A 17,806-nucleotide genomic window follows, 5' to 3' on the forward strand; every position below is an offset into this window, starting at 1 on the left:
GGGGTGGGATGGAGGGTGGGGGGAAAGTTGAGACCGGAGCGTTCTGAGTAGTTTCTCTTTTCTCTGTGATCCATTCATTTCTCGCTCTACCTCCTGTTGCATAAAATGATGCGCTGAAGAGCGGCTTTTTTTTCTTCTTCCCGGATTTGGTTTTATAGTGGATGTTACCAGTTTTGATCGTCTCTTTGGAAATACAGTGTCCGTATCGCTTTTTTCTTTTTAATTTTTTGCTATTGCTGCCTATTCCATCATAAAAACAAAACAAAACAACTCTCCCGTCCCTCCCTCCTTTCACCTTAATCCCTCCCGCCCCCACATCCCTACCCCCACCTCCCCCAGTCTCCAAAAATCCGATTGTGTTTTCTCCAAGGATTGGGACTGGATTTTCTGATTGCGGTTATTTCCATGTTTCTAGGTTTGTGTGATTTTGCTAAAATGCATCACCAACAGCGAATGGCTGCCTTAGGGACGGACAAAGAGCTGAGTGATTTACTGGATTTCAGTGCGGTAAGAAAGAACGGTGGAAATTAACAACAGCTGTGAAAAAAACCAAAACAAAACAAAAAACCCAAACACTTAGCTAGAAACCAATAGTAATCTAAAGGACAGAATTAAATTTTAATTGGCTGAATCCTTGGTAAAATGAAGGTCTTTTAAATAAGTTTTTAACTACATTTTTGTGTATGATGGAAGATTCAGGCTTTTTTTCAGCCTAATAACTTGCCTTGAATTTCCTACCCACCGACCCCACCCCTCCTCCCAAAAATAATGGAATCTCACCCCAATGGAAAGGAAAAACAGACATCCTGAAAACGGTAAATCACCCCCAAAAACTTGGCCTTATCTGAACACTGAGAGTACTGATACTTTGCGCACTACTCACTTTATTTTTTTCTGGAAATGGAAAAGAAAAAAATAGGAGACTCAGTGTCTTAAAGTTTTAAACAGATGATGCTTTGGATTAGTAAAACCTCTAGTTACCTAGTTACCTCTTTTCCTGGGATTCTGAAAACTCCTATGTACATGTGGAGCATAGATTCTTAAGAACCCCTTAGACTGTTTTTGTAAATTGCTTAGTTATGAGATCAGTACAAAGCAGGACTTACACACTTGTGGAGTTTTACAGCTGTACTCGGTCCTTCTCCATCCCTTTGCTTCCCTTTCCCAAACCAAGCCTCAGACATGTCAGGGGAGTGAATTCATTGCTAATTGTCAGATGAGTTTGGGGTAAGATGCATTTGCAAAGCAAAATAAAAAGAATCCACAAAACACATAAATAAAATCCAAACCGCCTTCTAAGTGGGGCTCTTGTCATGTTGCTGCCGCCGCCGCTGCTACTGCTGCTGCCGCTGCTGCCGCTGCTGCTGCTGCTGCTGCTGCTCTTCTAGACCTTCTTTTGGAGAAATGGCTTTCGGAAGTTTGGCCAGGAAACACAGCTCCAGGCAGCTTTGTAGCCCCCTTTCTGCTTGCTGCACTTTCTCCATTCGTTCCTTTGCTTTTTGCAGGCTCTGACCCAGGGAAGGTGCGCATTATCCACTAGATATGTGGAAAAAGAGGGAAACCAATTAGGGTCGAAATAAATGCTGGAGAGAGAGGGAGTGACACAGAGAGAGAGAGAGTGAGAGTGAGAGTGAGAGTGAGAGAGAGAGAGTCTTGCTTCAGATTGCTCTCATGTTAGAGACAAAATGAGAATTTAGTGCAGGTGGCACTTTTATTTTTATTTGGGTTCACATATAACAGGCAAATCCTATACGGGATGGAAATGGACGTTGCCACGTTTATGGCCAAGGTTTTCAATATAAAACAAACAACTTTTTTCTTCTCCTTTGTAAAATGTGTTTTCTAGAGAGGCTGCTGCCCTCCCCCTTAAATCTTGATAACATTGTAGGAACTGTGTCTAAAATGTAGTATTGTTGCCTGATGCTGGCAATCTAATGAACCTGAGGAAAAAGAAAGAGGAGTGGTGATAATGGGGGCAGAGGGAGGTGATTGGTAAGGTGCCTGTTTCAATTTTAAGTTGGACGGTGATGTATTTTCCTACAATAAGTCCTTAGCATAAACTCTTAAGTTGTATGGTGAGAGTATGAAAGATCTTGGACGAACTCTGAAGGCACAAATGTCGTCTTTTCAACAGTAATATTTCTTTGTTTCTTTTAGATGTTTTCACCTCCTGTGAGCAGTGGGAAAAATGGACCAACTTCTTTGGCGAGTGGACATTTTACTGGCTCAAGTATGTAAATTGATTTCTTAGTGTGTAGTTAAATGTTCCTAGCTGTTTATTCACTCATTGTATATTTTGGCCTCTGTTGAAGTGTTCTGAAAAAGTCATTGCAATTTTAGCCTGTAATGATATGGTTCTTTCATTATCTATCAGTGGTATAACTTACCCATATTGTCATCTTTTACAAAATTAAAATTAGGTCTTTTTTTTTTAAATGAAGGAAACTTTCAGAATTCCATCATTTAATTTAAAAGCAATTTTCTAATACAGCTGTAATCAAACATGAGGATGAGGCCAATGTTAACATGGGGGAATAAATTAATGTCCCCCATTTGAAAATAGAGGGGAAAATCTAACTTTCATAAAAAGGGAAAACCCCTTGTAACTAATATCAATTTTGTTAGATAGTGTGTATAATTAACCCTTTTAAGGAAATTAGCCTTCTTTTTGCAGATGAATGCTGCGTGGTAAATCATAGTTGTAAATAACCTCATGCTAATCTGAGAGCTAAATATCAATTCATTTATATTTAAAATATCCTTTCTGATGCTTTGACTGTTTCTTTTCCCTATGTATTTATGTTTGTAGTGAATTTTTGCTATATTTAAAGTTGCAAATTGGGAAGGACTTTCCCATTTTATAAATGAAAGGTCTTTGGGTGATGCTTGAAAAAGACCTTTAGCGCTATTCACAAAGGAAACTGGTGCGCAATGATTATCTGGCATCTAAGGAGGAGTTTTAATAGGGGCCCCTGTGAAGGCCTCGCATTAAAAGTGAAAGCTGAAAATGCATGTATTTAAAATGTATTTGTTTTTTCATATCAATTTCATATCAGAAGGAGGCATACATTGCTTCCTGTCATTCTTTAGTTCAAGGCTTAAATCCATTTATGCTAGTTAAACAGCAGCAGTGTTTTAGTTCTGGCAGTGGTACCTGACAGTACATTAGACAGAGTGCTATTCTTAAGTCAGACTGGTAAATGTTGACATTTTTTAGCTGTAAGATGCCAGTGGAATTGTCTGTTAACCATTGAACATAATTTCACATCTCTCAATTTTCATAGCAATGAAAGAAGTCTGTTCACGTTTGTGATTTGTGTCATTGGTATGTTTTTAGAAAATGAATGGCTTTTAAAAATTGCTCATTTCCAAATGAGTTACTTCTTCTTCTGGCCCCCATTAGTCGAAGGGAGTTTTTGTCTCTATAACTTGATTTATGAAATATGAGATTGTTTCTATAGTTGTATTTTACTTTTTATTTTGGGCGGTCCAAAATAAAAGTACTATTAAAGTACTATTGATTAAAGTACTATTGATCATATGTTTGTGTTTTACTGTCCTTGACCCTATTATGTTTTCCATTTAGGGACTAAGTTTTTTTTTTTTTTTTTTGTATTACTAGTATTGTCTTCAAAATTTCGGTATTCTCTACATAACTTTGAAGTAAAGATGAGTATAAGTGTCTTTTGGAGGCAAATTAATTTTTCATGTTAGATAGTATCCAAACAGTGACTAATTTTATCTGACATTTTCTTCATGATTTTACTTAAGAAAATGTGTATTTAGTTTAAATGTAGAAGTAGATTATGTCAGAAAGGTACAGACATAGACTACTATCAGAGTCAGTGCAAACTACTCTTTTGCAATTTGTAAAAACTGACACATTTGGAGTAACTTAAGTATATCAGTTTAGGTATGGCTTAATAAAATGAGGTGATTTAGAAACATGAATTGTGGTACATTTTAAAAGTGTGTATCTGGTCCCTTTTCTATGTTCACATTTAAATAAAGTCCTTGCTATGGTGTTTTAAGTGTTCACAGGGAATATAGGCTGAATAAATATAAATATGTATTAATACATTTTGGTAAGTGATCATACATTGAAACTTACACAGTTCTTAAGACAACTGTGTGTATGTGTGTGTACACATACACAACACAAATACACATATGCATACATGCATACATGAACTTGGACTTCATCCTTAGTAGATATGTTATGGTATTTCTAATGAAGATGCTGTAATTATTTTTAAGGTGTTGAACTGTAAGTTACATTGTACCACAGGTATAGTTTTCAGGCCCAAGTGTTTATTTGTAAAGGTAAAAAGTATAGTGGATATTTTGTGCAGGCTGCTGGATTGAAAATGCAAGGTGTTCATACAATGCAGTATGATGATGATGAAAATACACAGGGCACAGATTGGAGTGTTGGTTTTTCTCATCTATTGAAGAGATATTTTAACACAAAGCTATTAGTGAAGAAAATGGCTTATATTTCCACTCAATAAGATAAGGAATTTATCCACAGAGACAAATTCTTTTTAAAGCATAACAAATAAAAAAAATTCAGGAAAACTGCATTTTGCCCTTTAACTGAAAAGATGACCTAGGTAACTTTGGACAGAGAAATAATTTTATAAATTTACTTCATGTTAATATCCGTTGTCTTGAGTGGATTCAGATGTCACTTTCATGAGTAGTTTTGAAACTTGGGTCCAGGAAAAAAAAAGATCCAAACTATAAGTAAACTGTTCATATTTTAAAAACCAGTTATAGTTTTTCAGTGAGGCATGGTAATGTTTCATGCTTAAAGTTCCCAATAGCTTTTGATTCTATTAATGTAGGATGCTCCATCATGATTTGCAATGTGAGAATTTAAATAAAGTGTGGCCATATTCCTTTAATCTTTCATTTCACAAACATGGTTTTTCCTATCACCTTAAGAAATGGGGAAGGCTGCTAGGGAGAATGGAATGTAACCTGAGCTATAGCCTGACATTCCCAGGGAGCATTTTTCACATGAAAGGCTTTTGTCAACCCAGGAAAGGACCAGCAGTTTTTGTTTGATGTTTGCAGGTGTTCAGCAGAGAGCACTAAAACAATTCAGCCATGATAGTTCAGAGCTACGATGACCTTAACAGGGAGATTGGTGGGCTCTGGAATTATTTTTAAGAAATAGTTGTAACCCATATGGTAACTTATACAAAGAGATTTAATATCCGTTATATCATTGATCTTAAAACAAACTAAAAGCATCCACATGCCTGGATAATTGGAAAATTATTCTCATTAAAACGTAGGATGGCGGAGTTAACAAAAGAAAAAAAATACACCTAGAGTCTATAATTTATTGATGAACAGGGCTTAATTTTCTAATATAACAAAAAATATTGTTTATTTTGTTACCTTTGAGTCTTTTATAAGCAAAAGATAAATATACTAGCTTTAGCATCTTTTAAAAAAGTACTTTTAAACTTGGGCCACTAAAATTATCTATACTCAAGAACAGCCCTTGTCACATCTGTTACATGTATTTACAGTTAGTCTATGACGGATACTACATCTTCCTCTCTTCGTTTAAAAGTTGAGCTTTTTCCCCTGCAACTGTTTAGTTTTACTTAGGTGTTCAGCATTTGTTAAAGATTGCCAAATGAATGGGTGTTTGAACAATTAAGAGGAGTAGTAAAACACACCACATCCCTGTTATGGTCATTTTTGGAAGAGGAAAAACATTTCTTGGTGTTCACAGACAAGTTAGTTAACCTTTATCCACATGACACCAAAGTGACACGTCAATTTTAGTAAATTCAGTGAGAAAGATAATTAATCCAATGGGCAGCAGTGCTACATCACAGAAAATTCAGAGAGCATCCCGAGTTAATTTCCATCCGTACCAGTTTGAATTTGTGGTTATGGCATGAAAAAAAATTGGTGTCCCCTTAAAGGTATTTGTTGAGTAGAGTTATTTAAGTGTGTGTGTGTGTGTGTGTGTGTTGTGTGTGTGTGTTTGAACAGTCTTACCATTATAGCACCATTCATAATGGTTTTGTGGCTTTTTGTAAAGAGCAGAGTAATTTAATAGGTTAAAAAATAAGTGAAATGGTATGAAACGCATTATGTTAGAATCATAGAATGTTGGGAATAGCAACCCCTTAGCCGTTTACAGCCCAGTGCCTTCTTTGTATAGCCAAAGAAAACTGAGGCCCAAGTTAAGGAGTTTCTGTGCCTTTATTTGCTATTTTAAAAAAACAAGTTTTGATTTGTTAATTCTCTATGGCCCTGCAAATCCTCTATTGGAATAACACTGGTTTCACTACTATGTTTTTCTTTAATTTGTATTGCATAACAGAGTATCAGGATTTGTGTGCTGATACTTGTGCACACGAATGCTTCGGCATGTGCACATGCCCTTTGAATGTTTTTTAAGGTTTGCAGCTGAATTTTGGATTATTGATCATTGTCTTTTGCGACATTTCCCCGTGACTGTTTGCAAGATGTTAGCATGACATTGACAAAATTAAAGTGCTGCTTACTGTGCCAAGTGGTATGTGCTGTGCACCCTATATTTATTGTATTTTTTTAATCCTCACAAGAACCCAGTGAGATGCAAGAGCTACCATGCTCAGTTCATAGATGAGGAAACTGAGATACAGAGATGTTAAACAACTTGCTCTCAAGGCAGCTAGTAATGAATTAGGTTTTAAACTCAAGTCTGCCTAGCTCAGTATTCTTTCACACACACACACACACACACACACACACACACACACACACACACAGAGTCAGGTCTAGTTTATTTTTTCTGGATTATATACGGATAAAATATATTATTGAGGCTTGACATGCAATATTATCCCTGATCTTTGGAGTGGAAAAGAAATTTTTAAAAACATATTTAAGATAATGAGAGAAACCATGCTCATTATTTTTTCTGTCTTAGTATCCAAGTAAGCTAGCCTTTTAATTTATGTTGGATTTCCATGTGACTTAGTGTGTCTCTCTATTATTCTGATTATCATTATTACAAGGAAAATACAGTAGATATTTTCAAAGTTGTGCTTTTGTTGAACTGTAAATTGACAAGCTGCATGGGTGGTAGTGAAAAATATTTTGTTTTCAGTTACTTTTATGTACCTAATCAACCCTGAAGTTGAGGTAACAAAGACTGCTCTGTTAATATCTAAAAAAACAAAGATTTCCTGTCTTTAACTGTAAAAGAAGTTTTGCAGTTCATTGTTACATCTGTGAAACTTAATATCCAAGAACAATAATCCTAAATTCTATCAGCATCACTAAAATAAGCAGTATTGAAGTTTTGATATGTCTATTACCAGACATGTGCTTAAAATGTTACGTTTTCTAAATTCAGAAGGAAGAAGCAGTACTCTATTTGACACTGACTTAAGTAAATAAAATGCATTAAACAAACGTGGGGATCTAAGATCTGTTGAGACTGAAATGTTTAACATTTTTGACAGCATCAGCAAATTATCTTTACCCTACTATTGTAATGAGGAAATCACTTAAATAACAGATGAACAGCTAAGTCACATAAACATATATAATAGAACTATGTAATGAAAGTTTATGCTGTTAATTGCTCGAATCTGTCTTAAATGCTTAGAATCATGAAGCAGTAAAGACTGTCATATAAACAGTTTTGTTTTGAGCTTAAAATTATTCCTTTTTGCTTTCATCTGCTATGATAAACAAAGTAATTTTGTAAGCTTTACAGATCAAACATTTACTCCTAATGGTAAACTACATTTTATATTGGAAGTTTGCAACCTCGTCCAAGGTCTAGAGTTCAGTCCTGGTGGCCCCAGGCCTGTGATTTTCAATGTTTAATATTATTATGATGCTATTTAGATCTGTTCTCATAAGCCAAGATAACAGATCTTAAGTTGCCTAATAAGGAACATGGTGTGTTTTGAAATGTTCTTCAGTTTAGAAGTCTTAAACCAAAATGTTCTTGGCCAAACCTTTAGAATTTACATCTATATATTCAGTAAGTCAGATCTTGCACAGACATGGCATCAAAATGAAGCTAGGTAGAAACAGAAAAAGTTCCCCCCTGATTTTATGTATCTTGTGAGCTGTTTTATGACCAGGTGTTCTTCCAAGTTAATTAGATAGTGCTAAGAATTAGAGAAAGGGAAGCACATCATAGGTTTTTGGTGTTTTTTTTTTTTTTAAGGTTACTTTTGTTACTGGTTTCTTATTACTCTGAATAAAATTTTTAAAATTGATCACCAAGCTTATTAGTTACACATGGGTTGTACAATTTCTAAATCTGTGAGCCTACTTAGATTCAACAGTTAAGGTATGCACATGAGTTTTAGGTGGATACTTTTGAACCATATGCCTCTTAATGTTTATGAGAGAGACATAAGAGAAGTAGCAATTTAATGTGTAGAAAAGATTGGTTAACACTTTGTTATAAGTTTTATACATAGGGTGCCAAAAAAATGTATACACATTTTAAGAAAGGGAATAACTGTATTAAAATTGTAATACTCAATATTTACTGATAAGGAAAGATGAATACAAGTCACTTTTGACTTCTGCAATTACAAGAGGTGCTCAAAGGGGTTACCATCAGCATAATTTTAATACAGCTTTTTCCTTTCTTAAAATGTGTATACGTTTTTTTGGCACCCAAAATGCACCCTCTGTACATATCAGCCTCACAGAAACAGTATAAGTGTTCAGAAAGGTTGCCACGTTTACTTTCATTTCAAAAATAAATAAGGCCCAGTTAATCAGCATATCAAATATCCAGGTGTGTTTAAAATCAGTTTATATGGATAAATTTCAGGGCTCTAAGAAAGTATTTTATTTAAAGGTGCAGCTACACTATTGTTCGAATGGATTCTTTTGTACTTCTGTGTGACAATTAACATTTAATGAATGACTATCTAGACTGCCATTGGTGGTAATTACTATATGTAGTTTATTAACAGCAATCCATTGTTGGATGTGCCTGTATTGATTTGTTTTGCAAACAAGTCTTCACACGTTCAGCCGTGTGTTCAGCAGTATTTGTGCATTCCTTTTTAAGAACCTGTTTCATTTGTTGATGCTGATATTGCCTCTAAAAATTTTAGCCAGCAAATCCTCAGGTACTAGAATGCCTCTTTGATCGGAGTGATTTTAATTGCATTAAAATTTTTATAAACTTTTAGCTATAAAAATTTTGCACTTAGATCCTCAGGGAATCCCAAAGACTACACAACATTGTTTTTCAGGTAAATAATTTATAGAAACTTACTTTTACAGGAGACTTCAGAGATGCGTGCTGTATTATTTTTTTGGTAAAGAGCCAAGGTCTGGGAGGGTTAAATGTCTTTTGCCTAAATCATACAGTTGGTTATCTGGCTATAATAGGACACAAATACAGATGTCCTTACCCACTGGTTAGGGACCCCATGCTGCTTTTAATTAAGGTTTGGACTCAATCCGTTGGTACCAACTGTGTGTTTTTTAAGAAGAGGAAAACTTGTATAATCTACCATTTCTGAAAAAAAAAATAAAAATTCAGATTGAGAGAGAGATGGACATCGTAATCCAGCTCACTTGTCATCACGTGTTCTAATTTGGCTAAGGCAGTTGACGAATAACTGTTAAAATGTATTGTGTTATTAAAAATAACACAGTAAGACCCATGATTAAATATCAGGGCTGTAATTTAATCTCAGGAGTTCTGGTGTTGTTCATAAACCATTTGGCTTTTTTCTGTAACAGATGACGTCAAAATACAGCTTGATTGAATTATGACCTGGGTTACAGGAGCACCTGCTTGTGCCTCTTTACTTCACGGCATGTCAGCATTTCCATTACAAACGTTTTTTTCTGCTCTGACATTTCTAACTTTGAATAGTTAGACTAGACCGATGGTTGGCATATAAACTTTTAGCCCCTGGGAAAAGACTATTTTTCCAATAAAACAGAGAAGGTGGTGACAAAGCCCCATTACAAACTACCTTTTAGAATGTTCTTCCTTGCTTTAATCTTCCATTAATTTAAACATTCCCTTTTGGGGTACTTAGCTAAATTGCAAGGCATCCAAATGGAAGGTTTTTAATCTCAAATTTCTCAAGCCAAGTCTTGAATAGCAGATATTTAGAGACTGTTAAACTAGGAAAGGATCTAGCTTCTATGAAGGAGGGTATTGAAATGGTAGCTCTGGACACTGCAGGCTTCATAATGTGTGAAATGCTGAAGTACAAGACTTGAAAAACATGCAAATTGACGTACCTTGTCAGTAATTAGTTTTATATCCAGTTAAATGAGTAAACATCAATAGTGAATGCTTTAGAAAGGTATATTTACGTATTTATATCATAGCCTGGGGACTTCTGGCGTAGCTTCAATTTTGCCCCTTTGGCTTTTTAATATGTAGGCAATGGAGATAGAATATTGTTTGTATCTACCTAGCTACTTATTTCTCTACCTATCATAATTCTTTTTTTTAACCTTTTTTTAACTATTTTATTGGGGATATTGGGGAACAGTGTGTTTCTCTAGGGCCCATCAGCTCCAAGTCGTTGTCCTTCAATCTAGTTGTGGAGGGCGCAGTTCAGCTCCAAGTCCAGTCGCCGTTTTCAGTCTTCAGTTGCAGGGGGCACTGCCCACCATCCCATACAGGAATCGAACTGGCAACCTTGTTGTTGAGAGCTCGCGCTCTAAGCAGCTGAGCCATCTGGCCGCCCCGACCTATCATAATCCTTATATGGTTGTAGTACGTGCTGTGTTCGAATCCCTGTGTTAGCAATCATACCACACAGAGGGCTTTGTTGGAGATAGGACCTGCCCTGAGAGGTCCTATATTCTGACAGGAAAGAATAGAAAAACCACGTTTATAATCAATACTCACTGTCGAGAACACGAGTGTCGTTCATGTTGTGAGAGTTTAAATAAATAAAAACTTACTTTTTGCTAGGGGAAACTCATAATGAAAGATTCATGGACAAATCGACTCCAATCCTTGAAGGGGAGGGGTCGGATTTTGACATAGAGATGTTGGGACCGCGCATTTTCGATCACTCTTAAGTAGGCACAGAGGAAGATTCTTCTAGAGGGCCCATTACAGAGAATGCCCAGCAAGAGAGGCTCCTCAGCTCTGCAGTGGAGTGAGCTCTGATCTACGCACCTGCGCTAACTTCCGGGCAAACATTCTTGACTTAGAGGCCTTTTGAAAAATCATCTTTCGTGATTTTGGATTTCCTTGGGGGTGTTAGATATTACAATCCAGTTCCTTTCTAAAATGTACTCATACGTTTTTAATGGTAGTGTCACGATGGAAATCAAGGTTTTTTTATGTTCCAGACTCTTCCTATTATATCATTTAGCAGTGGAAATTTTCTTGAGCCAAAACGGTAACTACTTTGGAGAAAAGTATGTATTTCACTGAATTCTGGAAATCTAGATTCTTTTGCAGTGTTTGCTGCTAAATAGCAGTTTCATGTTGACAAAATAGTAGAACCTCAAAGCCTGCATCTTAAAACCGAAAAAATAATTTGAAACTCTCAGTACACTTCGAGAAAAGTTTTATACTATACTTAAAAATATTTTCAGATTGCAAGAGTTCATCCTTACAATTTTTATAATAATCTATGCCATCAGCATTATCAATACCACATCTTTTGGTTCAAAAGCCACCAGGGAAATGTCATAGTTATTACTGTCGTGTAATACATTTGGGAATGCATTTTTAATGTTCTCAAATATATTGTGACTTTTACCAACACTTAATGTTTATCAGAACACTCTGAAATAGTCACAGAGAGCTTTGGATGAAATCTATTGTGATTACATAACAAATAGTAAATATATATATATTTATATAATATATAATAATATATATATTATATTATTATATTATATAATTATATTATATATATTATATATATATTTATATATATATATTTATATATATATATAAATATCATCCTCTCCTCAAGAATTGATGAGCTCAGACTAAGGCGTTCTTCTCTTTGTGACTTCCAAGTATTTCAGTGTGGCACGTGCTTCCAGTTTCCACAAGAAGCCTGTAATTCCATTGATGGCTGAAACAGGCTTAGGAAGAATTTATTAATAAATGATTGTGTTCACTACAGAGTATAAACAAGATTTTTTATGAAAAAGAATATTTCAGATCCATTATTAAAAATGTCAGTTACAAACCTATGTAGTCTCAAAATGTTTTCGTCACATTAAAAAATAATGGATTTATAACAATTTCAATTATTGTTCGAATAATAGTTGTTTGTCACGTGTCTCCTTGAATATCCTTGTCTACTGAGCGGTGTCCCAAACCTTTGAGTGCTTTTCTGTTCTCTTGTGGACACTGTGATTCTTCATCTAGTTACTTTTAGCCACAAGATTAATTTTCTTTTGCCACCTAATTTCCCCCTCATTTTTTGCTAACCTTTTATTATTCTTCAATTTATCTTTTCAGCCCATGCAGAACTATTTGTCTTTTAGATGAAGTGTACATTTGCATTGTCCCACTTCTGCAGGAATTCTACACTTTACTCTTTAATAATTTTGGTAGAATTGGATAAGGTGAGAAATAATCCATAATTATTTTAATTAATTCATTCATTCATTTTACTTTAAAAATTCCATTGTTGTTTAAGGCCCAATTGATTTAAAAAGAATGTTAAAAACTTCAGAAACATGAAAGGTGTGAATGCCCATCGTATTACTTTTTTTCAGTGTGAATACAGAGGGTGCCAAAAAAATGTATACACATTTTAAGAAAGGAAAAAAACTGTACTAAAATTGTAATACTCAGTATATACCAGTAACAAAAGATGAATACAGGTCATGTGTATACATTTTTTTGGCACCCCCCTGGTATATGTCACTGGAGTGACAATTGAATTATTAACAATTAGTCGTTTTCATTTACTCATTTGTCCATTCATTCATTCATTCATTCAATAGCCGTTTTTTGAAAGCCAAGACAGTTGCAGTGCTAGATACTATGGTGATACAAAGAAGACAAGATTTCAACTTTAGTGTTGCAGTTGGAGCATAAGATTGCTGTTGTTAGGTAAAAGCTCTTTGATTCATTAGGAAAGTACTTTTAAAATCAGTGATGTTGAAATAAAGAGTTAAGACTTCTTTAAAAGATACTTTTCAAATATAACGAAGTGCAGACTTCATATTTCTGACTGAAACATAGAAATTCTAGAATCTGTACATGTGTACTTCTACATGAGTATAAAGGAAGGAGATAGGATTTGAATGATTATGGAAATTGGACCTTGAAGAATATTGTTGTGAATGTTCTCTCACATTTAGTAACAGAGACTCTTGGGGAGGCATGACAGTTTTGTTCCATGGGTTCTTTTTGAGCAGAAATTAAAAATTTGGATTTATAGTTAGTAGTACTGACTTCGAGGGCACTAGATATGACACTTAATCTATTTTATTTCCACACTTGAATTTTTATATTTATTTTTAAATTGATAGGCAGAAAAATTATTTACTTTTAAAATGAAATAATTCTTTATTGAGCCTCTACCGTGTGTCAGGACTATGCTAGAAGTAAAATGACGAGCAAGACCGATGTGTTCCTGCATGGACTAAATGTAGGAAACACACATTAACTGAATAATCAACTCAAGAAATGTCAAGTTCTACGTTTGAGAGGTGTGTGGCCTTAGATGAGTTTGCAGTACAAACCCAGCGTTCAGGAGAGGCTTCCCGGAGGCTGGCTCACCTGAACTCTGGTCTGACAGATGAGAGGGGTAAAGTGGGCTGGGAGGGTGGGTCCCAGGCAGAGAGAGTGGGGCATGGTGTTTGGGAAGGGACTAGAGTGTGCAGGAGGGTAGGGGCCAGATCAAGCAAGGCCGAGCCACAGGTAGTCTGTGCTGTCCATGACGTTGTGCCTGGGTGCAGCCTGCAGCACAGAGCTCAAGTGTATTTGGTGTGGGTGGCCCCAACCAGTTGTGAGGCTTCTGCAGAAATCCAGGGGAGAGATGGGGTTGCTGGTCCTACAGTGTGGGTGGTGAAGTTAAGAATTAACAATAGACCTTATTTGAAATCTGTAGCTTTAACCCACTGGGGAACATTCATCATGGGCCCTTTTGTGTGTGTGTGTGAAACTTCGTATAACTTTTAATACTTGAAAATTTGTTAGCTTTATACCTCCTAACAGTAACTGAGACCCAATTCAGCTACCATGTGATATGCCTTTTTAGCAACCAAGCACCCATAGAAGTGATTTGTAGTGTCCGAGAAAAGTGGTAGCTTGACTTTTGCAGTTCTGTTGTGAGAGGGTGCAGAGGTGGAATTGGGAGACCAAGGCGGGAGGCACTCATCCTTCTTACTTAATGGTCTTTAGTGATTATGCACCTTGTAGGCTTCCTATAACTCATGTTCTTATTACCAGTAAACGTGATGGTTTAGTTCAACCTGTTGAATTCGTTGAATACCTTCAGTCAGGTATCAGCTAGAAAATCTACAGTATTTGTTGGTGAACTTGAGGAGGGTGATTTGATTTATATGGTATTCTCTCTGACATCAAAGCACTGTTATTTGATTGTACATTTTTCTGAGGTGGCCCATGAAAATTATGTTAACTTTTGATTGGGAACAAAATTAAGCTTCTGATTTTCACACATCCCAGGTAATATCCTGCCTTGCTCTTTTCTAAAGATGGCCTCCCTCTTTCACTCTGACCCTCTCACTCTCTGCCTTCCCTCCTTCTCCTTCCCCTCCATTTTCTCTTTAATCTTACTGTTCACCTCTCAAACCAGTATGTTTGTTAGTTCCTTTTAGTTGGGGAAAATAATGCCATCCTTGCAGTGTATTTTCTCTTCAAGTTGAAGAAAAATTCTCTCTCTCTCTCTCTCTCTCTCTCTCTCTCTCTCTCTCTCTCTCTCTCTCTCTCGCCAGCTAGTTAGAGCATTGGGGTAATAGTGTGGGTAGGGGTTGGATCCTGATATCTGTGCCAGTTAGTTATACTTGGCTCCATGACCCAGGAGCTCTGTGTGTTCTTCACCAGAAGGATGCTGAAAAGAAAGAGGCATAGGACCGTCTGCATTGAGCCGAAAGCTCAGTAAAGCATTTGCCTTGCTGCTGGTGAGTTACCTGTAGTTAGTTGGGTAATATTGATGTAAGCAGACAGGATTCACGTGTTGTTCCTGCCTCTTGGAGAATTCCTGTGGCATCTAGCCATGTGTTTATAACTCTCAGTTAAAAAATAAGTGACATACAATTACCTTCCTTTTAGGGTGGGGAGGCACACAGAGAGTTTCAACAGTATCTGCGATGCTTTATTTTTTTTTGTGGAAAAAATGGTAGAATGTCATGGTTGAGAATTCTATGCTTGAAATAGTTCATGATTAAAAACAAAACAAAAATGTAGCATATCAAATAAAAACTCTCCCTGTCATTCACATCCCCCACTGGCTACAGTCCTTTCTATTGACATCCTTCATAGAGAGAGTTTTGTGGATTATCATCTACCCTGGCTGCTTTTGTATCCCTTCTTCCCATATGCTTTTTATTTTAAGTCTAACCCCAGCCAAGTATTACAAAACATATTTTATCTTGTAATTTGACACCTACAAAATAATACATGTAACACATGTAAATTATGAAGCTTAATAATGGAGTGAACTCCCGTGGACTCACCACTCAGTCTAAGAACTAGATTAATATCAGAACCTTTGATTCTCCTTGTGGGTCCTTCCTTACCCACATTCTCCCATCTTTCCTGCCAGGGGTAAATATTCTATATTTGTAAGTAGTTGTATTACATGTGTTGCATGACATGTGTTGTGTATGTGTCCCTAAACAATATGTGGCTTGGTTTTCCCTGATGCAGGATTATAAAAATGGTATCCTTAGATTGTCTCAGGCTACTTATTTTTTTTTTTCATTCAGTATTGTGTGTTTAAGATTTATCCATATTGTTGTATGTGGCATTAGTTATTTTCACGGCTATTGAAGATGCTTCAATTTATTTATGCGTTTCCCAGTTAATGAACCTTTGAATTGATTCCCATTTTTTTTTTTTTGAACTGCACGCTTTCTGAACATCTCTTGATGCATGCTTCATCATCTGTTTTGATATATGGAGGGTAGATATCTATGAGTAAAATTGCCAGTTTATAGAGTTATGTGAATATTCAGTGTGACAAGATAGTGTCAAATTGTTTTCCAAAGTTCATTACCAATTTACACTCTCACCGGCAGCATAAAAGTTTACTATTGGTACACATTGTTGCCACCTTTGGTGTTATTACATTTCTTAATTTGTATCAATATAGTGGGTATAAGATTAAAATGTATCTCCCTGTGGTCTTAATTTGCATTTCTCTAATGGTTAATGAGGTGAACATCTCAATATGTATTTATTTATCATTTATGTTTGTTCTTCTGTGGAATCTATCTTCCCTTTCAATTTCTATTGAGTTATTGGTTTTTATCTTACAGATTTATAGGTGTTCTTGATATATTTTTGGATAATTCTTTCTGTCATACATGCTACAAATACTTTCCTTTATTTTATGACCTGTCTTTTTATCCTCCTTATGGTATGTTTTGATGAACAAAAGACCTTAAATTTAATGTGGTTATATTATTATATTTTTCCTTTGCCCTTTCATGGTTTGTGTCATTGTTGGAATGTCCATTTGTACCCCAGAGTTATAAAGATTTTCTCCTGTATGCTTCTTCTGAAAAGAATTTAATAGTTTTGACTTCTGTATTTAAGTTTTTAATACAGTTGTGACTGATTTTGTAGAATGGAAAGGGGTCCAATTCCATGTTTCGATAAATGTCTTCAGACTGTTCTAGAATCATGTACTGAAAAATCCATCCTTTTCCTAGATATCCACAATACTAAGGGTCTTTCATTCTGAGTCCTTTATTCTAATCTGATGGTCAGTTTGTCTACCCTTGCCTCAGTACCATATTATAATGTTATATGTAATACATTTTTGGGTCTGGTAGGTAAAGTCCTTCCTTTTCTCAAGAGAGAATGTACATATGTACATATTTTAATTTTGGCTATTTGGGGCCTATGTTCTTCCATAGAAATGTAAAAATAAGCTTGTCAGGATTTTTCATGAGCCGTTTAAGGATTTTATTGAGATTGCATGGAACCGAATGATCATTTTGGGGGGAAATTAATACATTTTTAATGATGATTATCTCCACTCATGTATCTCTCCATTTCTAGGTCTTTCTAGATATCTCAAGATAAAGTTTTATAATTTTCTCCATGAAGTTGTGCATGTTTTTTGATGATTTATTCTTAGGTACCTTATTATTTTGTTGTCGTTGTTACTAATATTAATGATATTTTCTTTTAAATTAAATATTCAAATTTTCTTTTTAAATCAATTATTCAAATTGTTTGTTGCTGGTATATATACATACACTTGATTTTTATATGTTGATTTTCATGTTCAGCCATGTTGTTAAACTCTCTTATTAATTCCAAAAATGTCTTTGTATTTTCTTCAGAGTTTCCCGTATAGATAGTCATGTCATGTACAAATAATGACAATTCTGTTGTTTTTCTTTTCAAATCCCTATACCTGGCCTTTTTTCACCCTTGTCTTAATGCTCTCTAGGACCTGAAGCACGCTGTTTGTTAAACAGAAGCAGCAATAATGGGTATCCTTGTCTATTTCCTGATTTTCACTGTTGATAGTGATGATGGTAGATATTTTGTTAAGGAAGTTTCTTTCTGTATGTATTTTTGCTAAGAATTTTATCGTGAGTGATACTGATTTATATAAAGTGCTTTTTTCTCTATATATTTAAATTACGATTT

The 17,806-nt window shown here is 35.4% G+C and overlaps 1 protein-coding gene across 26 annotated transcripts in view; it reads left to right on the forward strand.

Annotated features, from left to right (window-relative positions):
- TCF4 (transcription factor 4) overlaps positions 1 to 17,806 on the forward strand; it is a 341,674-nt gene that overhangs the window by 2,270 nt on the left and 321,598 nt on the right. For 12 of the 26 annotated variants that reach the window (XM_081078012.1, XM_081078029.1, XM_081077992.1 and 9 more), the window contains exons 2-3: positions 416 to 507; positions 2,158 to 2,230. In XM_081078012.1, the coding sequence (XP_080934138.1) occupies positions 436 to 507; positions 2,158 to 2,230 (145 nt within the window). In that variant the 5' untranslated portion in view covers positions 416 to 435. Of the gene's footprint in view, positions 1 to 415; positions 508 to 1,373; positions 1,523 to 1,603; positions 1,703 to 1,772; positions 1,790 to 1,941; positions 1,993 to 2,157; positions 2,231 to 17,806 lie in introns of those variants that run through there. The other 14 variants (XM_081077996.1, XM_081078004.1, XM_081077997.1 and 11 more) reach the window with 8 other exon arrangements.

This window comes from Rhinolophus hipposideros, assembly GCF_964194185.1.
Source record: "Rhinolophus hipposideros genome assembly, chromosome: 17".
NCBI classification, from domain to species: Eukaryota; Metazoa; Chordata; class Mammalia; order Chiroptera; family Rhinolophidae; genus Rhinolophus; species Rhinolophus hipposideros.